The following is a 26,974-nucleotide window of genomic DNA, read 5'->3' as shown; positions in this document are numbered from 1 at the left end:
TTTCAGGTCTTTTATTGTTTTAATACTGATGATTTTGGCATACAGCTCATGAAAACCCAAAATTCCTAGCTCAAATAATTAGCATATAATGAAAAGGTTCTATAAACGAGCTATTAACCTAATCATCTGAATCAACTAATTAACTCTAAACACCTGCAAAAGATTCCTGAGGCTTTTAAAAACTCCCAGCCTGGTGCTGCGTTCCAGTTCGTTTTTGTCATGCCCTTCACTCGCAAACTTCCCTCCGTCTCGTTCACTCGGATGTGCGTCATGCCTACGTTGCATGAGTGCCCACTACTGGCGGAAACTTTGCAAATGGACTGAACTGGAACGCCCTAAGCCCTTGATCACTTGGAATCCACTATGGAGTTGATATATTATTTTTTTTTTACCTTTACGAAATTGTTTAATGCAGCATTCTATATGTATATGGATGTGTTTGGGTTGTTTTAAATGTTTTTAAAAATAGTTATAGTTGTTTTTGGTGGGGTAAATTAAACGTGATATGTGGTGACGTCACAATCGTGTTGCATTGTGGTATATGAAGCTGCCTGAAGTGTACATATGAAGTAGACTCGCTCACTCGGTCAAAATCGAGGGAGCAAGGGTCTGCCCATACAAACTTCCCTTGTACGCTTCACGAAGTGGAACGCACTTCAAAATGGTGGCAGGGATTCCCCCAAGGGGAAGTGCTTAGGGAAGTTTGCAAGTGCGTGTCTTAAAGTGGAGTGGAACGCAGCACGATTCATTACTCAAAACCGCAATCATGGATAAGACTGCCAACCCGACCCTGTCCAGAAGGCCATCATTGACACCCTCAAGCGAGAGGGTAAGACACAGAAAGAAATTTCTGAACGAATAGGCTGTTCCCAGTGTGCTATATCAAGGCACCTCAGTGGGAAGTCTGTGGAAAGGAAAAAGTGTGGCAAAAAATGCTGCACAAAGAGAAGAGGTGACCGGACCCCGAGGAAGATTGTGGTCCGATTCCAGACCTTGGGGGACCTGCGGAAGCAGTGGACTGAGTCTAGAGTAGAAACATCCAGAGCCACCGTGCACAGGCGTGTACAGGAAATGGGCTACAGGTGCCGCATTCCCCAGGTCAAGCCACTTTTGAACCAGAAACAGCGGCAGAAGCGCCTGACCTGGGCTACAGAGAAGCAGCACTGAACTGCTGCTCAAATTTTGCATGTCATTCGGAAATCAAGGTGCCAGAGTCTGGAGGAAGACTGGGGAGAAGGAGGCTGATTGCCTCCCTGCCACGCCGCATTGAAGCAGTCATTTCTGCAAAAGGATTCCCGACCAAGTATTGAGTACATAACTGAACATAATTATTTGAAGGTTGACTTTTCTTTTACTGGTCGGATGAAATTAGGAATTTTGGGTTTCCATGAGCTGTATGCCAAAATCATCAGTATTAAAACAATAAAAGACCTGAAATATTTCAGTTGGTGTGCAATGAATCTAAAATATATGAAAGTTTAGTTTTTATCATTACATTATTGAAAATAATGAACTTTTTTCGCATATGCTATTTTTTTAGACGGACCTGTATATGTGAGCACTAACTTGGATGGGTTAAATGCAGAGGACAAATTCAGAGTATTGTTTACACTTGGTCTTCACATGTCACATTAAGCTTCAAATCAGATGAAGGCAGATAAGTCGCAATGCTTAGTTATCAAAGTGATTTTTTTTTTTTTTTTAGGTAATATTACCTTTAATGTCATTTTTCACTTCTATTGGGCTGTTAAAGTTGGCATAGAATTAAAATTCACATATTTTCTAAATGCATGTTCTGAAAATTAATAATGAACAATTCATCTGCACAAGATCTATTGCTACTTCTGTTTCATCGCTACTTTAACTTCACCATTGATACAGTGAGTTCAAATTGAGAATTTTCAAGAAACAATACACACTGAGTAGACCTAGAGTACTAGCTCACTATTCAGCACCAAAGTGGATGAATTTGCCTCTTGCACATACAAAGCTTTATCATAGGAAGTGGTCACGAGACTCTTATAGTAGATCAGCTGTGCTTCGTCTCTTTGGGACGGCGTTTTCGGTGGTGTTCGCGCCACGGACACTCGCCTCGCCTTCACACTGGCACCCAACCGTGTTTTTCTAACCTTTGGTGTGTTTATGACTCACCCCTGAGCTGAGATGTGTGTGGTTCATTTGTTTCACTCCCCTTGTTTTCACTGGCCTCCAGCCTGCTGTTATTCATAGGCACCCTAATCACCAGCAGGGAATATGCTTTATAATCACAGACCACATGTTCTCAGAGGCTGGGGGGGAGGAGGAGGGTCTCTCAGGGAGAATTAAATAAATAAATATATAAATAACTTTTAAAAAATGTCTCCGTATTTGGTAACCGCACATCTGTTTTCATTGAATGTTATGGAACAATTTTCAATGATCAAATCAATTACATACATTCTTACACATGCTCCGGCCAAGATATTTTCGGCTGCAGTCGAGTTAACACACATCAAACATCAGTTCTGCTCTGATTCTGATGAACACCCGATACGTCTGCTGCACCTGAATGGATGGTGAGATCCATTCCTCCACGCCTGCAGTGTTTGTAATTAGTTAAAGCTGTGTGACGCACAGCCGGAGGAAAATTCTGATTCGTTGACTCTTAAGGGAATGATAGAGCATTTTAAAGGCACTAATCATATTGTGGCAGAACATCTACTAACCTTACAGTGAGAAAATCTCAAAATGAGGAGAAAGATAAACCAATGACATGATTATGTTGCTTTGACAGGTGCTAACATCATTGAATCTGGCCCACTGAGCGCTTGCCTTACAATTCCTATGTGTTCAATAATCCGGCCTTTGTTTCTGGAAGCAATTACACTTTGGGAGTGATAAAACCTATAATTAAAATGTTTGTTTTTTAATGTTATTCAACAAAGAATATTTGCAATGTGGTCTCTTTCTCGAGCTGCGACCTTTATTCCAAGCCAACAGGTGGCGACAGAGAGACACACTAACTATCCGTGAAGAAAACACAAGCGCGAGTTACACACGTGTGTCGAACAGATTGAAACATGGGCAAAAGAAGACGAGGAAATCAAGAGCTTGCCAATTTAACCAAGAAACAGAAGAAACATCTAAAAGAATTTGGAGAACAGCACCCTTTTCACGATAAGTATGGATCACGATGTGTGGTTCACAAAACAGTGGACAGTACAAGTTAGCATAGCTTCACGTAGTAAAATTACTAATGCACATCATTTTTTCGCTTTTTAGTGTTGTTGATAGACCGGAGAAGACTCAAATTTTGCGATTGGTAAGTGATAGACTATATTCTTGAGTGACTGTCTTGATCATTTAACGTTAAGTCAACAACCTTCTGCTTCTTCTGGTCAGGTCAATATGCAGCATTTAGCAGCAAATTGTGAATCTGGATGCATTTATACCACAAATAACATTACAAACAGAAAAAAGGGTGAATACAAAATATTTGACTAGATCTGAGAAGCCCCTTTTCCTCCACGTAAGGATAAAACAATTAAGGGTAAATCTTAAAGGCACAATATGTAATATTTTTGATGAAACTATTAAAACAAACCACTTGAAGAGTGTTGTTGACATGTGTACATTATCAAAAACGTTTCCAACAATGTTTAAATCCAGAGAAATCAGACATTTTAATCAGTATTATGGAATGTTATTGTGTTGCCTGTCACTGACGTCATTTCCGCGTTACCCTCGATTTCCAGTTTTGCTTTAGTTGAAACCATGTAAACATCATTAAAGACTATTATATATTTTTTATTAAACAGGTGAGTAACAGTTTGAATACATTTATCAACAGAAAACTCATCTATGTTATCAGGGCTTGACATTCACTTTTTTGCTCACCAGCCACTGTGGCTAGTGGTTTTCCAAAGTTACTAGCCACTCAGCATTTTCGTTAGCCACAATTTTGCTGTTTGGAAATTACATTTTATATGATTAAAGTTGAACCATATTTAACATATGGTGTTGTTTGATTAACATTAAAGGGGGGGTGAAACACTCAGTTTCAGTCAGTGTCATGTCAATCTTGAGTACCTATAGAGTAGCATTGCATCCTGCATATCTCCGAAAAGTCTTTATTTTTTTAATAATTATATAAGAAAGATGCGCTGTTCCGAGTCTTTCCGAAAAAAGCCGAGCGGGTGGGGGCGTGTCGTGTGAGCGGAGCTAAATAATGACGTGTGCAGCAGCGCGCTGTGTGTTGAGTCGAGCGTCATCCCTAACAGCGGTAAAAAAACTTTATTCAAAAAAAAAATATGGCTTTTAATCAGATACAGCCATACATCTATGATCCGGAATCAGACCCAGAGGCTGCAGTTGAACAGGAGCAGCAGCAAAAACGACTAGAGCAGGACGTCTGTATGTGGTAAGTTACAAGTTATACACTAACTATATAATATGCTTAGCGGCTTGTGTTATTTACATATTTATACTTGAATTATATCGTCGTATTTTTGTCTTTGAAGGTGTACATGTGGGAAGTGCAGTTGTGCACGTGTGTTTGTGTGTTTACGCGTGGTTTGTGTAGACAATTGTAACGTTAGTAAGCGGACTGGTTTTGCACCGCAGGCTAGTGTTTACATAGAAAGACACGGAATAGTAGCGCATTTGAAAGAAGAAGCGTGCTTATTTAGTTCAACATATTTCCCCCCTTTGTGTATTGTTGTTTGGAGTGCTTTTACAATACACAAACATAAAGTTACACATATAGTGGCCAGCTAAACAAATGTACACGCACTACACATCGCATGCTCCATTGATCAATTAACTATACGTGATCATGTTTGGGCTACTTGATGAGCATAGGCAAAAACACAGACATTTGAAGCACTCTTACTCACAGCCTGCGGTTCTAACGTTAGGACCTTTATCGTTGGGACTGCTCCATCCTTCAGCATTAGGCGATTGGAAAAGCCGGCGTCAAGCTGGGCCTTGTTTATGAAACAGTCGGCACCGAAATGCAGCGAACAGATATAAACATTCGCGCAACTCAGTTGCTGATCCGGAAAAGCAAATTACATCCACTGTTGCCTTAACGCGGGGTTTTTGGCGAATCTGTGCAGGACTGTCTTGGTCTGGCAACCAAAAACCCACTTTTTTGGTGACATTGTTATGTGCTATGTGTAATTGTCACCTGTCCAGCATCCTACAAACCAGCGTTTTGATGGGCATAGCCTGTTGCTTTCGCTCTCTCCCTCGCTCTCTCTCACGCGCTTCCGGTAGAATTGTCCGTAAGGCCCATACAAGGAAATTCCGCCCCCACTAACGTCAATGGGGACGCATGATCTCAAAAAACTTGCCGAAACTTATGACTAACCGGAAGTAGTATTTTTGACAAAGAAATACTCCCATCAAACGTCCACCTTAACTTTTGAAACTTTGTCTATGTTTAGTATGGGATTCCAAGTCTTTAACAGTGTAAAAAGATCAGTATGCATGAAACAGCATTTCACCCCCCCTTTAATGACAGACAAGTATTTATTTAAGCTGCTGAATGCATGGACGCAATATTCTTACACGTATCCAGTTTTTACCAACCTGTTTACTGTACACTTAAGCCATAATCGACTGTGTTCATGCTAGGGCTGGGCGATATGGAGCAAAAAATATATCTCGATATATTTTGCTATATTTCGATATACGATATATATCTCGATTAGTGATCGACCGATATTGATTTTTTATTACCGATTATTTGCATGTTTATGTGTCGGTAGCCGATATAGAACCGATATTTACTTAGTGTTATTTCTGTCTTTTACAATTACAGCAACAGCACTGAACTGAGCTTTTTAAACACTGTAATTTTTGCAGTTTCACTCACTTACATACAGAACAAAAGACATTTACATCAATAAATAGTCAGAATTGTTTTGTTTTTTTTAAATACAGTGCAAAGTCTTATTAAAATTAATGCTGTTTTATCTTTTTATTTATAAATACAGCCATATTAACAATAGGCAAAATACATTTATAAAGTCTAATGTTTTCAAATGGAGAATATAAATGAGAGTTGAGTCTATCAACTCCCCATAACTATGAGCATAAATATAAGCATTCATTTTAAACTACAGTTTTAAAAGGTTTATGTGTTCAATAGACTAAAGAGTGAATATTCTCTGGATTATGCAAACATTGTAAAAGCTGATGTATTCGCCGGTTTGTTTATGTCAATCTCATCTAGTGAGGTATCAAAATGAATGTTTGTGTCAGTCTGAATTATGCTGGTGACAGGGTGCTGTTTTCATCTCTGCGTTTAACACTCGTCTCGCGGAGATAGGCTTAATAATTCATTTTCACGGAGCTGTAATTAATTTGATGTTTATTATAAAACAACGAATTGTTATATAATGTTAAATGTCATATAGCAGACGTTAATATAATTTAAGGAGTTTTAAACGAGTCGGTCTTGTTTACATGTACAGTGACTAGCCTATGCTGGAACAACATCTCGGTGAGAGTACGGCTGAACGCGACTGAGCATAAACACAGAGAGAGAAAGAGTTTGGTGCTTTTATTTCTAACATGCTCTCATTTGTGGCGTAATAATTAATTTTCACGGAGCTGTAATTAATTAGATCTTTATTATATAAATGTTATATAGCAGACGTTAATATAATTTAACGAGTTTTAAACGAGTCGGTCTTGTTTACATGGTGATCTAGCCTTTATGCTAGAGCAGTGTTTCTCAAACTTTTTCAGCCCAAGGACCACTATATCTTCAAAAAAAAAATCTGAGGACCACCTACAGAATCCCACTCTAACACGCCCCCAAAAACCAACAAAATAGGAAGGATAAGCTGAATTTAAGTTTAATATTTAACTGTTTCAAGTCAAAAACTAATTAAAAAACAAATGCAATGATATGATCAGAAACTATTATATACATTTTTATTTAATTTGAAAAAGTAAATGTGAAATGAGTTGCAGCTTAATATGAACAACAAACTGAAGAAAAAAAACTGCAATTAAACATACTGTAACAGCCTAGATCCCACTTAATGCCATTCCAAAGAGCCATTAGTTTAAAACCATAGACAGTAAAAGAAATGGACGGAGCTATCCCATTGACTTCTACGGCGTTAAGTGATGTCAGTATAGGAGCACTCACTTCCTGATGGCTGAGCGAACTGCGCAGGCTCAGACTGAGCTTGACGACGTAGATGTGACGTGAGCAACCTGTCGGACAGCTGTAGGTCTTCTAGTAGTTGTGGAAAGTGAAATCTGAATCCCGTTGTTTAAATATTTTCTCCCGTTGCTTTTGGCTCACTATGGGCTTCTCCCCATTCTTCTCCCTTGACTTTATCAGACTTAATGTCTCCACGTCCCCCCGACTGTCTCATAGACAGTAAAAGATAGCCTGCGAGCGTCTCCTCAGGTCTATACGGTAATTTCTCAACTGTGCGACAGAGTCGCGTTGGTTATGACGCAATAGTTAGCCTATTTTTACAAAAACAGCTTCTGCGGGGCGATAGTGTAAGATGCAAGGTAACGGAGCCTTTTATGCATTGTCGTGTTTCTTTAGAAATAAACAGTAGACAAATGGAGTCTTTAAACGCCTCTGATGTAAAGTTATTCACTGTCAAAATGACTCAAAAATGAATGGGAGTCAATGGGATGCAAACAGCAGGTGATGGCTTGGTTAGCAATGGCCGCCCCTATGGGTGGTACACTTTCCGAGTGCTTGATTACCCCCTTGTTTAAAACTGAGGTGGTGGGTATAGGAAGTCTATGGTTGTAACTATGGTAACAATAAAATGCTGAAAAGAATGTTCCCCTTAAGGCCCTTTCACACTGGACGCGATTTTGACGTGCGAATAATTCGCACGATGGTTTTATTTTTTGGTCAGCTGTTTGTGTAATGAGCACTTCCACACCGAACGCGAATGTGCAATTTTCGAGTTGCCTTGTGGTAAAAATAGCTACGGGTAGCGCCAGCTGATTGAGTAGTGCAACCACTCTACGTCATCAACCTAGAACGCAAACAAAATGGCGCCGCCCATGGTCCAAATATAAAATCGATTTTTTAAAATAATGTAGATCTTTCATGGGTTTTCTACTACATATTTCAGTAAGAGACATTGTTTATGTTATATTAAGCCATACAAGTCTCAACACCATGGGATCCCTTTAATGGTGCGCTTCTATGCAATTCTCAAAACGTCCACAAGATGCCGCCATTTATCGGAAAACCCCTTATTACAAAACCGATACCCGATTATGGGAAAATGCTTAAATATCGGGAAAAATATCGGGAATCTGATATATCGGTCGATCACTAATCTCCATATCTTTACAGAAAAAATAACCCCCTAAAAACTACAGCAAAAACAAATATGCCAAATACCACAAATTCATTTTTTTTTTTTATTGAAGTGCAAAGAGGTAGTCAGTTCATGTAGGAACAAAGTGCTTTTGCAACATTTAAAAAAAAAACTTCCTGATTACATAAATAATAATAATTTAACTGTAAAAGAAAATAAATAATACATATTGCCTTCTTTTCTTTCATTTTATGCTTTCAGAAGATGAATCAAAGACTCCCTTTTTTACACTTAAAGTAAACGGTAAGCATTCTGCAGAAAGATAGGGGCATGACTGAGATATAAAAAAAAACTGATTTTGTCATAACACCACTTCCCGTTAAATTTTTTATCAAAATTCAATAGATGATGTCATGCTCTTTACTAAAGCGTGACTGAGCGCCTCATCATGTGGATCATGTACACATGAGTCGATATTGACTTCTTTTCCAGTTACAGAACGAAATATGAATGTAAGAAAGGCTATATGATACAGTACAACTTGAAGGAGAGCACTGTGTCTCAGGACACCCAGGATGTCGTGTTTTTCCCTCTTGGTTTAAACATGAATAGACCTATTCATCATAATCCCGTGATAAAGCTGACAAAAAAATAATAATAATGATATTGCAATAATTAAATGTTTTCAAATGATATGCGATAATTTTGACATTTTAACTGAAAACCATGCGATCAGTTAGACACAAATCATAAATTGACATGATTGCGACTGCGAGTGCGTCTCGCACCAATAGTGTCAATCACCTGTGGGTCAATCACCTGTGGGTGAGACTGTGGGTGAAACTTGCGATTTGAACTATGATGAACATTAATATTTCTTTATGAATTTTACCAAGCAGTTTTGTTAGAGGGAAAATCATGGTCTCTAAACTGAGTCTTGAAAAACGAACGCGCTTGTCAACATGATAAATAACCCTCACCTGTTTGCGGACATAGACAGTAAAAGAAAAAGAAATCGACAGAGCTTTCCCATGGCGGAAAGTGAGGTCGATCACTTTCGGCTTCTCCCCATTCTTCTCCCTTGACTTTATCAAACTTTGTCTCCACGTACCCCCGGCTGTCTCATAGACAGTAAAAGATTGCCTCTGAGCGTCTCCTCCTGTCTATGCGGTAATTTCTCTACTGTGCGACAGAGTCGCGTTGATTATGATGCAATCGTTAGCCTATTTTTACAAAAACAGCTTCTACGGGGGGATAGTGTAAGATGCTAGGTAATTTTATGCATTGTCGTGTTTCTTTATAAATAAACAAAGGACAAATGGAGTCTTTAAACGCCTCTGATGTAAAGTTATTCACTGTCAAAGTGACTCAAAAATGAATGGGAGTCAATGGGATGCTAACAGCAGGTGATGGCTTGGTTAGCAATGGCTGCCCCTATGGGTGGAACGCTTTCCGAGTGCTAGATTACCCCCTTGGTTGCGGACGCCGCCGTGTTCAATTAGACAACACGCGAGGGGAGGGGGAACAAAAGCAACGAAGCGGGGGGTGCGCGAGCCCAGCACACAGAAGGCAAACAAGCAAAGTGCCAGAATCAGAATTAAATATAAACAATTTATCGATATATAAGATATGTCCAAATCCATATCGAGTTTAAAAAATATCTCGATATATTTTAAATATTGAGATATCGCCCACCCAAGTCATGCAAGATACTCCACACAAAGGACATTTTGACATCTGTGTGAGTGTATTTGAATATTCAGGGTGCGCGTGAGAGAGAGAGCTTCTGTTGTGTGTCATTCAGTGTGATTCTGCCTATCCCACCTTCACTAACTGCAGGCTAATTGATAAGGAATTGTAATTGAATTGTAATTTTGTGATACAATGGTCTTGGCATTTAATTTGGCTCTAGGCTGAAATTATATTCAACCCGCCAAAGTGGCTAGTGTGAGTGGCTGCCTTATTGACGCCACAGCTGAAATATATCCGCATTTGGCGGGCTGGCGGGTATTAATGTCAAGCCCTGATTGTTATACAGCTCAACACGGTTAATTGTTTAAATCGCTTGTTTTCTTGATTTACCAAGAGTACCTTGTCTCAGAGACAACACTATTCTGTTAAGTGGCTTAATATAATATTCTAATATCGGTCTAGATTACTTCAAAGTGCAACAAGTGTCTTATACCAGCTGACGCACAGAGTGTATTTAGAATGATTGTTTTAACCATGTAAAACAGCACTGCATTACGCCACATATGCAACAGAAAAAGCAGAAGCGGCTGACTGCAGCATAATCAGAATTAAAGCTCCCCTGGCCTTGAGCAACACTGAGGTACACGCAGGTCTCTCATTAGTATTCGCTCCCACAGCTCTCGGCCCTCCCTGCTTCATACCACTATAATGTTAATAATTCTTTAATACATTATCTCATCCATGAACAAGTAGGCCTGTCACGATAATATTTTTTGCTGGAGATAAATTTGCCAAGAAATGATTGCGTTAAACGATAATATTGTCGCTCTGAGACCGTTTTAATCTAAAATAATTATAATGGCATAATAATGCAGGTCAATTTTTTCAAAGATCAATAAACTTTTATTTCTGAAGACTATTTAACACTGAAAACGGAAAACATTTTAAATATCCACAATAAACGAACAAAACAACCAAAAACTAAATAAAATGGATGAAAACTGTAACAGATGAGGCGCAAATTAGGGGTGGCATGGTTCACAAAACCCACGGTTCGGTTCGTATCATGGTTTTAGGGTCACGGTTTTTGGTTCTGTACGGGTCTTGTTTTTTGTTTTGTTTTTTAATCGTTAACACTCCATAATTTTACTTCAGCATATGATGTATAGCTTAATTATCAACAATTTAGGACGCTGCATTAAAAAAAAAAAATCATGTAATCATGAACAAACTGAACTTTACTTGACCATTTCTGAGGAAAGCTAGGTGAGATTTTGATACAGCAAGAGAGAAGACATTGATGACATGCTTTATATTTATTTGGCAAAAAAAGGGTGAATGTGTATTGCTATCTTTAGAGGAATTTGTGCCTTTTTTAGCACACAAAGATTGAACTGAAGAATTAACTTGCATTTTTCACAGTGCCAACTTCAGTGTAGCTTTAAGCCTCATTTATACTCGACGCATCCGCACGAGCGTGAGAGTCCACGCGGCAAAAATGTTGTCAATGCGGAGTGTTTGTATGCACCCGTTTAGCTTGGCGCTGTGCACGTCACATTTTGTAACTGACCCTGCCTCCCAATTCGCATACTATCCATACTAAATAGTATTCGAAAATAGAATTAGTATGTCCCAAATCATAGTATGTTGAAAAGAGTATTCCAAAGATACCCGGATGGTTTACTATTTCTGGTCAGAATTCGAAGTATGAATCGATGGGCACTCAAACGGCTGATATTGCCCACAACCCACTGCGAGGTGTACGGGGATTCGATTAGAACTACAAACGATGATAAAAAGCGTTAAAAAACTACAAACATCACGGATGTGCGAGTCCGGCGGTTAAGTAGAGAAATTTAGATAAAGGGGTTTGAGTGACCAACTATCAATATTTAACCTGACAAAAATATATTTATTCAGTGTCATCCACATTATATTTTATCTGCAGCAGCATTGTGAACTTTTGTAATGACATGTTTGGCCATTAACTTTTAAATGCATCATTATATTTAAACTGCGAACACATGAGGAGAGTCTCTGAATTAAAGACCAACAAATGGCAGATCAACGTGCGGCTACATTTCTCTCCGATACGGTAGGAGATTAAACTGAATGTGAAGGATTTGAGTTGTGACGAATCTGACGATGATTGACAGGGCAGTTAAACGGTGACGGGATGCACGTTACTAAGCGACAGAGTCCGTTAAAGATGGCGAAGTAGTATGTCCTGAAGCTTGCATACTTTTCTGCTACACACTCAAAAGTATAGACTTTTTCTTCACAAAAAAGAGTACATACTTTTAGGACGTAGTATAAGTAGGCGAATTGGGACGCAGCATTTGTGGGAGCTCCGCAACCAAAGAAGCACGAGTTTCAGGAGAATCTGGTGGAGCATGACGTCTCATCACACCAGCACCCAGTCTGCACGTCGAGTTTAAACACCTCCCCAAACAAGGTGCGCGCACGCAGTCAACGAGAGAGATGAGAAAAACAAACAAGCATGAAAATGGAAATTATCACGGCCGGAAAAATGATCGCTCATTTTTTATACCGTGCGATTAATAGATTTATTGACTATGCCTATGAACAAGATTTCTGGCCGAGTCCGTTGGAATAATTTCCATTGACTGTGGAAGTGAAGACGACAACTCCCATGATTCCACGCTAATTCTCACCGTCATCCTGCTAATTTTATCAGCCCACCTGTTTTGAATAAGTGACCTCTACCTGCAAAAAAATACATATTGTGCTTATGATTTTGACATAAAAAGATAACATTTAATTATGAGATTGTCATAGTTTGTTTTTTTTGGTCACAATATCGTCTTTTTATAAGTATGTCATAATTATGATGTATCAAAGCATGATACATCAAAATGGGCTTCCACAGATAAGGGAAGCTGTCCCTGGTTAAAACATAATAGATTGTTGCTTAGGTTGAATTTCTGCATTTTGTTAAAATGTTTTTGTTTTTTTTCAAACAATCAAATAAAAAGACTTTCTGCACCTATTCAGCCTGACAGTCCACCTTATCCTGAACCTGACAGCGAGGAAGACAGTGATCTAGAGCAGAAGTCCGCTTATCAGAAACTGCTATCCACCATGATCCAAGGAGCTGATGACAACAGTGAAGATGAAGAAAGTGAAGATGAAGGTGAAGATGAAGAAAGTGAAGATGAGGATGATGGAGAGCTGGTTGAAGGTAAAGTCTATTACTTTCTATGTAATAATATAATATTTAATCAATTGCAGCACTTCGTCTGATAGAGTCTGATGGCCTGTAATTAAAAATCATTCTCAAGTAGGAGAGGAGGAGGTGGAAGAGGAGGAGGAAGGTGATGATGCTGATGCTAAGGAGGATGAAACACTTAACGATTCAAAAGATAACGAACACCCTGAAAAGACAAATGGAGATGTAGAGGAAAATAAAGGCGGAGAGATGGAGGGAGAGTTTACAGATAAGAAGAATGAAGCTGCGTTCTGTCTGGAGACCAACCTGCCTGCAGAAGAGGAAAACACTGGAGAGCAGGAACAGGAGGACGGTGAGTCATTCCCTTGATTCATCAGTGTAACGCTTTAAATTCTGACCTGAGATGATTAATATTTGCTGTTGATGTGGTATTTATTGTTTTGTAAACCCTAAAGTCTAGTACTCAAGATGGTTTGACTTAAGAATCAAGTTGCAAACCTTGACCCAACTATGCCTCTGTGACTCTCTGGTTGTAGATATGTTTGTGAAGCACCAGGAGATTGAACTGAGTGAAGAGGAAGTGGGCAGAATCTCGCAAGGATCAAAGATCAAAACTCAGGTTAAGGTATGCCTGTAATCAGTGTGTGTGCATGCGTGCGTTTGTGTGTGTGTAAAAATACTATATTTACTGACCCTTCGTTCTCCCCCTCCAGTGGCCAAAGCTAGGTGTTCTGCAATGTGTGTGTCCACTGGAACGTTTCCCAGCCATGGGACAGCCCTCATCTGTCCCTGTTCTACCCATTCACAAAACCCTGGAGGCAAATTGGCGCTTGTTAAACCAGCCCTTCGGACCAGAAAGAGACACTGTGACAGATGTCACAGAGCTGCAGAAGGAATTGCTTAAACTCATGGGTATTTCAGCCAAATTAAAATAATTTATTGGACCATGCACCCTAATTTTTAAAATTACACTTTACTTTTTTTTTAATCTTCTCCCATATTTTGTTTTTAAAGGTACTTACAGGGATATGTATTTTACAAACCGCTCCCCTTTGAAGGAGGCTAAGGAAGTACGGAGCGCATACTGTCTTCATGTGCTGAACCATGTGTTAAAGGCAAACACTCGTGTGCTTAGAAATAATGCCAAGCTGAAGGAAACTAAAGATGTGGATGAGGATTTTCGGGATCAGGGATTAACTAGACCAAAGGTACCACCGTCAGATTTATACCACCTGTGTCTTGTCAAAAGTCAGTACTGAAAAATGTGACGCTTTGAGCACTTTTAAGCGGAATCATAAACACCTCTGATTGGCCATTGTGTTCACACGCTCATCAAATATGTCTGATTTTTCTTATAATTAACTCTCCATCTTGTAGGTTTTGATCCTGGTACCGTTCAGAGATGGAGCTCTGCGAGTGGTCCAGACCTTCATAACGTTATTTGAGCCCAAAGGCAAGAAGATGGACGTCAGTAATAAGAAGCGATTTAAGGAAGAGTTTGGAGAGGAGCCAGGTGAAAAGCCACCTAACCTGCACAGACCTGATGACTATCATGCTGTCTTTTCTGGAAATGTGGATGACCATTTCAGGATAGGTACAATAACGGACGATCTTTAACTATAATTTGAATGTTTAAATGTTAAAGTACTTAACCCTAACCAAATATGCAGATACCCTAAAGGAATACAAACACGCACAAAAATGTTACCTTAAAAATGTACGAAAAATAAACGTACTGTATTAACTATAATGCTGTATTAACCCAATGTTTAAAGTTTCCCTTTAGTTCCCTTTGTGACACAAACATTTTACACTATTAACCTCTGATAGGGGAACCTTTTATTGTGAATTGTATTTTATTTCCTCTGTGTGTGGCCAGGTGTTTCTATCCTGAAGCGCAGCATGCGTCTCTATTCTCCGTTCTACTCCTCTGACATCATCATCGCGTCTCCACTGGGTCTGCGCACAGTTCTGGGTGCCGATGGTGAGAAGAAGAGAGACATTGACTTCCTGTCTTCGATCGAACTTCTGATTGTGGATCAGGCAGATGTGTTCCTCATGCAGAATTGGGAACACTTACTGGTGGGTTAAGTTTTCCAAAAGTTCTTATTAGTTTTCATTTAAATTTTCGATTTCGATAATTGTATTCTTGTCTGTTTAACAAGTGCAAGTTATAATATATGTTTGTTCTATATTTGCTGTCAAATGACAGGTTTTCGCTGGGTCTTAAAAAGTATTAAAAGTTGATAAATCCATTTTGGGAAAATTAAGACCCTTAAAAAGGTATTAAGTCTTAATTACGATTTTATGAGTTATTAAATTTTGTTCAACCTTTCTCAAAAGTGTTTGACTCCAAAAAGTATTCATGAATAGATTTATTTTCATCCTCATAAGTATTAAAAAAACAACAGGGTGCTCAGTCTGAGATCGGCTCGGAGCGTGCGCGCCAGGGATGGAAATTAGCACCCGCCACCAGCCAAATGCGGGTAATTTTGAGTTGGGTAAACTCGCTTCACCTACCGAGCATACTGTTTCACCTCTTTGTAAACTTTAAATATTGAAGTAAAAATAGCATACACTTTGAGTTATCTTTCAAGTCTTGTGCTTACATTTACACACTCGCACAAGAAGTATGTCAACACATGTCCATCTTGATGTGTCTCCAAGCAGATATAATCTGTATATGCCTTAAGTGAGCTGTATAGTATACACAGTCAAGAAAGACGACACATATCCCTGCATTAGTTCTTAAAGGGGCAGTAGCCTTTACTGCTGTCTGTTTAATGCCAAACAAAAGATGTCATCACTCAATGCTCTTGATTGGATAGCTTTTGTAAGTTTTAATAAGGATTAATCTTTCATTTAAACAGTTAAATATGCAGTTATTTTACAATTGATTACTTTATTCAATTTCTCTACCTTTCTGCAGGCCAGTAGGCCTATACATTATTATTTAATGTAGGCTACATGAGTGAAGTTCAAGTTAAACATTTTAGTTTGAATTTGAATACACATTTTATACTGTGCATTGTTGCAATGTGCTAAATAAATATTTGCAAAATTTGTAATTTATTTATTATTTGACACTTTAATATTAATTTATGCAATCGCATGCCTTGATTTTTAGTAAATTTACACAGTCATAGCATTAGCATTAGCCATAAATGCAATGGTACTTAGAATTGTCATAATTTCTTTTGGTGGTTAGGTTTTCTGAACAAACAACTTTTCAAAAAAGTTGATTTCGGTGCATCCCATTTCCTAGTGACAATGTTCTGCTCGGTATGTCATCAACATGCTTCAAAGATGCCAAAATGAATAGTTTCGTTGTTGGGACTAAAAACCATAAAACTGGAAACCATAAAAGACCACGAATCCTCCAAATGCCACATCCAGGTAAAAAAAGAACACACAGAGCCCTACTCATTTAATGAAATGTATATCAGTTCATGGTTTGTGTGTGTATAAGAGAGAAAGAGAAAAAGTCAGTATTTCATTGAGACTTGAGATTAAATAAACTGCTTAAGTATTGTAGAGCTTGTAGTATTAATTTTCACATGCAGTTACAAATTGTTGGTTAAAAACAAAAAAATGGCTGTTAAAACATTGAGTGGTAGATTTTGAAAAAAGTTAATTTCCATCACTGGCACACTACGGGTGACGTCACATATTTTGGTTAATGCGCAGTTAGGTAATGTCTCCCTCCATACGTCGCGAAACAGATATGCAATATAAACGATACGATAGAGATTTTTAGTCTACATTCTACTACAACTGTTTATTAAAGGTTTGTTGCCGATTAGAACTTGAAGTGCGGTGAGGTCTTAAAATATTTTGAGAAGTTATTTAAAAAGTCTTAAAAAGGTATTTAAATTAACTTCAGGATTCATGCATATACCCTGAATGAGCTTTTTGCTTCTACTTAATTTCCCATGATCCTTTGTGTGTGTTGCAGCATGTGTTGAAGCATTTGAATCTGCAGCCGCTGGACTCTCACGGTGTTGATTTCTCTCGTGTGCGCATGTGGAACCTGAACAACTGGGCGGCCCATTACAGACAGACGCTGGTGTTCAGTGCCGTACAAGAGCCTCAGATCACCAACATCCTTACCAAACACTGCCACAACTACAGAGGCCAGGTGCACAAACAAACACAATTGTTCACATTCTGACAATTGTTCACATTTTGAAGCATTTTTCCTTTTGGGAGGCTAATCTGATTGCCGCTGGTCTTAGGGTTGTTTTGCATCATTGCTGGACTAACTGAACATTTAAGTATACAGATACTAATGTTCTTCTTTCTCTCAGGTGTGCAGTAAAAGCATTCCAAAGGTGGGCTCAATCTGTCAGGTTCTCGTGCAGCTACCGCATATATTCCAGATGTTTCACTCTGACAGCTTTATGGACCAGGATGCCAGGTTAGAGACTTGTGTTTTTTATTCTGAGCTCTAGGGGGCAGCAGTTTGCAATCTGCCCAGAGAAACTTCAGAGAGAAAACTATGCCGGCTTTAAGCCTAGTTCCAGACTAGAATGCATCATTGTTAATAAAAGCTACTTAAATGTCTTAATTGAATTAAGGCCAAATCCTGGCTTAATCTAAGCCCTGTCTGTGAAACCAGGCCTTAGTACACTTCATTAGATAGATTTCCTTGTTGGTCGACCTATGACGTTTTATTATTTGCAAATATGTAAACTGCATTATCCATGATTCTTTAGGTTCCAGTTCTTTGTGGATAAGATCCTGCCCCAGTACAGAGACTCTGTGATGTCCCACACTTTCATCTATGTGCCGTCGTACTTTGATTTTGTTCGCCTGCGAAACTACCTGAAGAAAGAAGACATCAGTTTCGCTAGTGTCAGCGAGTACTCGCAGAGATCAGAGGTGTCCCGAGCTCGACATTACTTCCAGAAAGGGGAAAAACAGTTCATGCTCTTCTCTGAGAGATTCCACTTCTACAAGAGGTGTGTGTGTGTTTATATTATTATTTGCATACTTCATATACATTATTATTTATAAAATGTTGAGGTAAGATATTTTGTTGAATTAAATGACTTCTTATTTAGCAAGGATATAGTAGGGCTGAGAAAATAATCGATTTGATTTAAAAATCGAGTTGGTAGGTCAAATCGATTCATATTTTCAAAAAAAAAGTTTGTTTTTTTTTTTTTTCCCTCGGCAGTATAGCGCAATACATACATTTTGCATTCGCCAAATCTTCCTTCAGGGTTTCCGTAGCACGCTCCCTACGGCCTAGATAAAGGGATAGATCTAACCCTTTCGATAAAGGGTTTGCCTTTGCAATTTTATGTTGATGCACTTTAATTAAATATTATTTAATCGGGGGGAATCTGCCAGCCCTAGGATATAGTAAATTGTTCAAAAGGGATAGGCATTTATAACGTTGCAAAAAAATTCTAAATAAATGCTGAAAAACCTGGAAAATTTAAGACTTTTTCCAGTCTTGGAAAACACAAATTTGAAAATATGAGAGAATCTTTAAAAAAAACAAAATGATTCATTTTTTCTTTATCCAAGTAAATAGTTTTTCACTGGCCCAAACAATTACCGCTGACTGCAGAAAGTGTGATATTCAGTTTTGACATATTTCAGAGTAGTATTTTGAATGATGATGTTTAGTCTTATCATCAGTTTGCTGATGTTATTAGCTGCTTAAATGTATGTAGTGAATGTAAACTGGTAAGCAGCTACCTAATCAAATCATTTTGATACTTACAATTGCGTGTTATAAAGTCAGAATTGTCAGATATACATTTTGCAATTGTGTTGCAGTCAGAATTGCATGAGATAAACTACATTTCTGAGGAGAAAAAAATATTTTACAGAATTGCGAGTTTATATCTCACAATTCTGACTTTTATAACTCACAATTGCAAGGAAAAACTCAGAGTAGCGCAATTACTTTTTCGTTTTATTCAAATAATTTCGTTTTATAACAAATAAAATACGCCCTTTGATTTCAGGAAGGTCTACTAACATAGAGTGGTAGACTTTGAAAAAAGTTCATTTTCATCCCGGGCAAGCGCTGTCTACGGGTGACGTCATGTATTTTGCGAAATGCGCAGTTAGGTAATGTGTCGCCCTCCATACGTTGTGAAACAGAGATGCAATATAAACGATACAAAATTGGACTACGATAGAGATTTTAAGTCTGTATTCGACTACAACTGTTTATTAAAGGTTTGTTGCCGATTAGAACTTGAAGTGCGATGAGGTCTTAAAATATTTTGAGAAGGTCTTTAAAAAGTCTTAAAATGGTATTGAAATTAACTTCAGGATTCCTGCATATACCGTGTATTAGTTGAATCTGATTGATAGCCATGGTTTATCAGAGTAACGTTTTCTTCTCCACGCTTGAGGACGTCACTGCTTTGTGTGCGCTCGTCATTCTTTAGCTCCGCCCACACGATGCGCCTCCAGGCGCTCGTTTTTTTCCGGAAAGACTTGGTACAGCCTATCTTTCTTTTATTAATATAATAAAACTAAAGACTTTTCAGAGATATGAAGAATGCAATACTACATCTATAGGTACTCATTTAACATGATCATTTGACAGATTGACATGATCCCCCCCCCCCCCCCCCCTCTTAAGTGAATACAAAATTATTGTTACAAAGTAAATGAATTCTACATATTTTTCATTTGATCTACTGTGATTTTCATGTTGGAATGTTGGGGTGTATGGTTCTAACTGATGGATTTAAATACCATAAACTACGCCCCTGTTTATTCGATTTGTAGTAGAATTAAAAATGGAAAATGATTGCTGAAAAAGAGTGGGAACCCTGAAATTGCATTTTGGAAAATTCTAATAATAATAATAATATTACACAATATTTATTTTCTGACATTTTTTTTTTTAAATATATCTTTCTCTCAGGTACACTATCAAGGGCATCCATAACCTGATCTTCTATGGGTTGCCCACATACCCTCACTTCTACAGTGAAGTGTGTAATATGCTTCAAGCCGGTGTCAGAGAGGGTGGTTCTGTCAGCTTCACCTGCACGGCCCTGTACTCCAGATATGACATGCACCGGCTGGCTGCCATCGCCGGGGCCGACCGCGCAGCTCAGATGCTCCAGTCCAAAAAACCAGTGCACCTTTTCATCACAGGGGAGGAGAAAAACACATGAAGTGGGACTGAAAATTGAATGTGACATTTTTAACCTTTTCAGAAAAGGCATAATCATTGCTCGCGGTAATGTTCAATTCCCCTAAAATTCAGTCATCAGACTTTTTGTGTTCTTTTTTTAATATAAAGTATTTTGCTGTAGTCACAGCCCAGACCATTGGCTCCAGTGTGTTTCCCAAAAGGTTTACAGGACTCAACACCGGCTTCAGACTTGTTGAAGTGTCACCTCTCCTGTCAGAAAAGTGCTGTCACAGTCTTACTTTGATCACGTACTGTGTGTGCATGCGTCTTATATCTTAACATCCAAGAATTTAACTTTTGGTTAAATGTTATGAAGTGTGCCAAGCAACGCGTGCTGACATGTTCTTTAACGGAGATAAGGATTCAATCTCATTTAAAGTTAGTTCTAAAATATGGAAAATATCATCCAAATTTTAAAATGGGGAAAACAAATATCAGCTGATACTGAAAAAAAAACTTTTGCTAGTATCGGCTAATTTGTTGCCAAAATCTTAAATAGTAATTGTACATTATAAAGTGTTTCAGACAGGTTTCAACTTTGAAGACAAAATAAATTTGGAGGGGGGTTATCAAAAGATAAATATTTTTTTTATTTATTTATCTATGTTTCTTCAAAAATATATTTAGCAGCACAGCTGTGTTCAACATGACTGGAGTAATTTACCATCACAGCAATAAGTTACATTTTAAAGCACATTAAAATAGAAAACCGTTTAAATTGTAATATGTGTAATACAATTTTTAAATGCAGACTTGGTGAGTATAAGAAACTTTGTTCAAAGACAAAAAAAATCTTTCAGACCAAAAAATGCTACTGTAAACTTATTTGTATTAATATTATTGTTGTAAATTATATATTTATATAATATTATTAATATTGCAATCTGTGTCTGAAAATTAAGCTTTACATTTGAGAAAAGAAAAAAAAAGAAGAAGAAAAAAAAAAATATATATATATATATATATATATATATATATATATATATTTCTTTGCTTATTGTTGTGGCTTTGTTAAATGACATGAGCGTGATTTGACCTCAAATGATCACGCTGGAAACGATTGTGATTCATCTAATTACCTCCCGATGTGGCAGTTGGGTTGTCAAATATTCTAACTCCCTAGTGATCAGATGCACTCTTGTTTCTGCTTTCTTTACTTAGCTATTGCTCTGTTTCTCTTTCTCTTCATTTGAAAAATGGAGCAGCTGTTTGGCACAAACACACTCTTTCTCTCTCTCACAGATGTGCACTCTTTCTCTCTGTAGCTGCCACACGTATACACTCACGTCATAAATAATAAATGAAAGAGTGTGCGAGTTGTTTGGTTAAGGACAGTATCTGACTGTATCAAACGGAACCATTGATCCATTCTACAAATCTCCTCCCAGTTTTTCCCCCTGAACACAATCCTGCTGTGATGCTTTGTGAATCCTCTCAAAACTCCATTGGGATTTATATGCTGACCTCTAACCTCACTCACAGTGAAAACATTTCAGCTGAGCTTGCATATTAATATCATCTGTATGACAGCTACAGAATCAGAGAAACAGAATAAACCCTCATGTATTGTTGGATAGATGTGAGGAAGTACTCTAGCTTTTTCATTGAGCTATGAAATATTAAACGGTAAAGCTGGTGTTTTAGTTGCTTTAGCTAAGACAGTGTATTGCTGCGTGCAAACGTGGAAGAAGTGTGCACATCTTTAAGTCTAGTGTGTATGTGCCCACCTCTGCTTCTGAACCCCCATTGTTAAGAGTTTTTTTGCGGGTATTGTTCATGGGTGTTTTTTTATATAATATAAAAAGCAAAAATATTTCATACAATAATTTTTCCTGTAATCACAGTTATACTCCTCTCGACATTGTGAAATTCCAGTTATATGTTGAATCTCAAGGTCTCAACAATATCTTTAAATATTTTGCATCTATAATTTCAATCAGGCCGATTGTGTGAGAAGGAATAGATGACTTGTGAAAAAAGACCTGACCAGTGAAGGTGACCTTTTTCTCAATTACGCACACGCTTGTTCTCCATCTGTGTGAAACGCCATCTTTCTCTTTCTCCTGTGTCCAGTCTTTCTCGTGTTTATTGTAGTGTGGGTAGTCTGTTGCCTTGGAAACTCCTCTGTGTGTGTGTGTCTGTGTGTCTGTGTGTGTGTGTGTGTGTGTGTGTGTGTGTGTGTGTGTGTGTGTGTGTGTGTGTGTGTGTGTGTGTGTGTGTGTGTGTGTGTCCTGAGAGAGTGAAAGCTCTGACCGTGTTTGGAGCTCTGCCCATCAGGTGGTATCAAGAGCACCTTTTCTTTTACCTGCACTTAGAGTGTTTAATCATGTTACATTTTGCATTATACAACAGTTAGTTCTGGTCCTTAAATCTGATTGGCCTAGCTAGCGGTGTTCCAAGAGCACTCAGATCACTCAGCTTGTCTGACTATATTCGTTCCAGACCAGTATTGTTATTAACTGAATGGGAAAAAAGCTAAATATAATAAAATATATGATTAAAAACTTAAAAGTTGAAGTACTAAAATAACTACAACTAAATATTAAAGCAAGACAATAGAAATAGATTTATCCACGCACATGCAAGTATGTATTTTGGTTTGAATATTGGGGGGTTGAAGTGTAAACCATTTAGCTGGGCATGCTTCCTCGCGGGTTTTATTTGTTTCTTTGTTTTTGCAAAATGGTATCATCCACACATGCACTGATATCATAACCAATTGTTTAGTCAATAGTTCAAGAAGAACCTCTTGATTCTAACTTGTACTTGGCCTTATGTAAAACTAACACACAGTAGGCTAGTTCTTGTAATTGTTTAACTATAGCATTTCTTACAGTAAGGATATAATTAGATTAGATTAGAGGTCAATAAAAAGGTCATAGCTCCGCAAAACCATGCTTATAGCATTTTATTGAAAACTATACCTACACATTTAGAAACAATAGAGCTATATTATATATTAGATATATAGCGCTACAATTTTCCACAGTTGTATCTAATATAAATATTCAGTGAAAAAATCTATTCCCTTGACAGATTATCTAGGCTATTATAATTTAAGTCAATTAGTCAAAAATTACCACAATAAATAGCATTAGAATGTGATTAATTCGAGTAATGTTAGTTTAAAAACTTTATAATTTATGTTGGTGCATTATGATGTTTTCTCCATTTTTTTGTAAAACATCAAAATAGTTACCACATTATAAAAAAGATTGATTGTTTACAAATCATTTAATCATGATTTCATTATTAGTGTCATGTGCTCTTGTTTTTGGCTAAAACGTTTAAAAAGGTCAATTGTTACCATCAAACTCTGTTATTAAGATAGACGAGAAACTATGTTAACAGTATGTAACAAAATTGACAGCAACAGAGCTGACAAACCATTCTATAATGAATTTGTTAAAAGTAGAAAAAAGGAAGTATTTTGTGTTTGGCAAGGACTGAATTTGTTAAATTTGAATGTTTTCAGTATAGATACAACAAATATTTTTCTGTTATTGATTGTTTTGTTGTTTCTTTTTTCTACTTTTCGAAGTGCAAAATCTATCTCTCCAAATTAAGCTAATCTGCATAATGTACTATTTCTTGCTTTCTTGATTATTTGGCATGTAATATCTGGTAATGTTTACAGCTTCTGGGTAAATTGTTAGTCACTTAAGGTTTTTTCTGTTAGAAAGGCCTCCAAATTGAAGCTGACTGACTGGGGAGTGTATGTCTCTAAACACGCAGTTCTGTCTTCTCGTTTTCCCTGAACAACTCGAGTAACTCATCTCGCTGTCAGAAACAGACATGGTTAGGAGGCACATCCTTTCCCGGTTTAGAAGCCCTGGGTTCTGTTCCCAAAAAAAGCAAAGATCCGATTTTTCTTACAGTTAAAAATATAAAAAGGTTGCTATACATGGAAGTTATTTGAAGAAAAGATACTGTTGGCTGTTACCTTCATCTCTCCCAGAGAAAAGACAAGAGAGCTGTATTGATTTGTCTGAAGTCATATCAATCTTTCTCTTCATTTCTTCCTGAAAGTGAAAGGGTTAATAGGTGTCTGAGTGTTTCTATGACAACACAGATGAGACTGATGAGCACAACCATTCAGAAGAGGCTCTCAACTCAGAATCCAAAAATAACCACTCACAAAACAAACCTAAGGAGATGGCAAGGGAGGAAGAGGAGGTCAATTATTGATCGATTAAATTCTGCCCAGACATCCAAACCACCCAGTCTGATGACCTCTCACATCAACTGCTAGTTGTAGACTAGTATAGATCTTTATGGTAATCTGCATCCAGCTTGGCATTTCCTTAATCTACAAAAAGACATGCATTAAAGGGTTCTCTATTAAAAAAAAACCTAAACAAATGCAGCCTGTTTTCATTAACTTTAGAACACATTGCTAAAATCTTCCTTTCTAAAATGTATTTGTATATACAATTAGATGTATATTTTTTATCACATTACTTTTATCAACAGATGAATAAATAAATAATAATAATGGATGCTATATTAATATCATGTTCAAACATTCACAGGATGAGATGCTACACTTTGTGCACGTATCCAAAAAACGTTGCTGGTTGTTGAAGCAACTCTATGGAGACCAGTTACTGAGGGAAGGATGATAGAGGAGGTCTCTAGTGGGCACCCTGCTTCTTTGACTTTTCATTGCCCTGAACAAATGCAGCCCGTTTAGGTGGCACATCCCTTCCCGGTTTACAAGCCTTGGGTTCTGTTCCCCCTAAAAAAAGCAAAGATCCGAATTTTCTTATAGTTAAAAATATATATTTTGATATATATCCAGAGGGCTCAACAACAAATGTTGGTGTCCAAAGAATCACTGCCTTCATTTCCTTCCATCCTTGTTACCCCGGGGTCCAGATATGGTATTGCTTTTTCATCAATAGTCATTATACTTCTTTCTGCTATTCCACCAACAAGGCTTTGGTTTCAAGGCTGAAGCTCCAGGTCTCTAAGGAGTCTGGTGGTCGATGCCATCACACACAAAGTCTCTAAATCCTGCCTCCACAGGGTACACTTCAATGATCCAGCTGTCATGAAGAGCCTTGGCAGCTAGCTAGCACAGATGTTTGTGTTCGAAGGCCGCCTTCACCCCATCCTCTTAGAGTACAGTAAGCTCAACAATGGCGTGTCTATGGCACACGGTTTTTCGCGTGCATATGAGACGCATTTTATGGCGTATTATACATACGAACCCCCCACCCCACCACCCTAAACCTACCCAAGCGCGTTTCATATATACGCCCCGCTACCCTAAACCTACCCAAGCGCGTGTCATATATACGCCATAAAGTGCGTATCATATGCACGCGAAAAACAGCGTATCATATGCACGCCAAAATGAGTTTTGGCATATACATTCCACGACATTGCACACTCGTACTATTTATACGCATTTATGTGTGATCGGGTTGATGTACAACAATCTAAGTCAGGCCTTAAGGTGATATAAGCAATCTGTAAAGGAAATGTCAGCTGTTTGCCATTGTCAACCAGCATATCCATGTAGACTTGAGGCGGAAGGAAATTTGCCATATTTTGTTTACTTTCCTGGGGTAGATTTGTGGGTGATGGAAGCAAGTCAGTTGAGCTTTACCATCAGAGATACATACAACATTCCTTCCAAAACCGGCCAATCTTTTAGTGGTTGGGCGAAGACCAAGAGTGTGACCTTTGTTGATTGCCAGCCTCCCTCAAACATATACTCGCAGTTTCACACAAGGGACAGTATACTCAACCAAGTTCTTATAAGAGCCTTGCCTCCATCACCCACAAATCCTTAGGGTAACCTTCCTTTTCATGTTACAGCACCGCCATTGCCCACCTACACTGCTTTGCCTGGTTCTTACTTGCGCCCTGCTGTCAGGGTTGATGTCTTGCTGTTTAGCCCTCAATGCCATCTGTACTCTTACTTTTGCACACTTGTATTCCTCTGTCAGACTGCTTAAAAGGCAATCGGAGAACCCTGTCCCCAGACCTATTTTGGTCAAACACGGTGGAACTTCAATCCACTTCTTAATGTAATGTGACCCTTCTTTCCTTCTTCTCCACCACTGAGATTGGGACCTCATAAAAGCACTCAGGGTATCAGCCAAATCTATACACACCAGCTCTTCAGTCTTACGGGCCGTTGAATGTTCTTAACAGGTTGTAAACCACTGCGGATCTCCTTCTGCAGCCTTTGTCCTTCAGGCTTCAGACATAACACCTTCCAAGACTTTTACCTGGCAAGCTTTTGGAATTAGGTCACCCCAATGAAAAACCTAAAGTCTTTGAGAACCCCTATGATAATAGAGATGCCACATGACTGGTTTTATTTTCATATGAGCCCACTTGATGGTCTGTTTTCCACTCAATCTCCTAGTGCATGTAACAGCGGTAGTAAGAGTTGAGATGTCATCCATAAAAGCTCTGAGAGGAGGAATGCACTGCCCATCATCCAACCACTGGCCTCCAATAACACGGTTTGGGGCTCGTATTATAACCTATATGGCCATGGTGAATGGCAGAGGTGAAATTTCGTATCCCGCCATTATATACCTAATTTCCAGATGCTGCTATGTGGTAGTAAAATCTTTAGTGGTAAAACAGAACTGCACATCT

At 38.2% G+C, this 26,974-nt stretch overlaps 1 protein-coding gene across 2 annotated transcripts; it reads left to right on the top strand.

Moving 5' to 3' along the window:
* The first annotated feature begins 2,975 nt into the window (after window positions 1–2,975).
* utp25 (UTP25 small subunit processor component) lies at window positions 2,976–20,486 on the top strand. Of its 2 annotated transcripts, none has more exons than XM_067421776.1 (13): window positions 2,976–3,160; window positions 3,262–3,301; window positions 13,005–13,191; window positions 13,292–13,531; window positions 13,716–13,804; window positions 13,893–14,091; window positions 14,194–14,387; window positions 14,557–14,773; window positions 15,059–15,261; window positions 17,135–17,317; window positions 17,487–17,596; window positions 17,895–18,140; window positions 20,078–20,486. In XM_067421776.1, the coding sequence occupies exons 1-13, from the start codon at window positions 3,060–3,062 to the stop codon at window positions 20,331–20,333; spliced, it is 2,265 nt and encodes a 754-aa protein (XP_067277877.1). In that variant the 5' UTR covers window positions 2,976–3,059; the 3' UTR covers window positions 20,334–20,486. The 2 variants fall into 2 exon arrangements, with proteins under 2 accessions (XP_067277877.1, XP_067277878.1); XM_067421777.1 differs by having other exon boundaries at window positions 2,980–3,160; window positions 13,295–13,531.
* Window positions 20,487–26,974: the final 6,488 nt, after the last annotated feature.

The sequence above is a fragment of the Pseudorasbora parva genome, chromosome 17 (assembly GCF_024679245.1).
Source record: "Pseudorasbora parva isolate DD20220531a chromosome 17, ASM2467924v1, whole genome shotgun sequence".
In the NCBI taxonomy this organism is placed as follows: domain Eukaryota; kingdom Metazoa; phylum Chordata; class Actinopteri; order Cypriniformes; family Gobionidae; genus Pseudorasbora; species Pseudorasbora parva.
Note: the sequence above shows the minus strand (reverse complement) of the source record. Positions and strands in the feature narration are given on the sequence as shown.

Excerpts from the sequence above, each read along its gene's own strand:
- utp25 (XM_067421776.1), top strand. The coding sequence starts at position 3,060 with ATGGGCAAAAGAAGACGAGGAAATCAAGAGCTTGCCAATTTAACCAAG. Across the intron at positions 14,092-14,193 it reads GGAATTGCTTAAACTCATGG|GTACTTACAGGGATATGTAT; the intron begins GTATTTCAGCCA and ends TTGTTTTTAAAG. Across the intron at positions 17,318-17,486 it reads GCCACAACTACAGAGGCCAG|GTGTGCAGTAAAAGCATTCC; the intron begins GTGCACAAACAA and ends TCTTTCTCTCAG.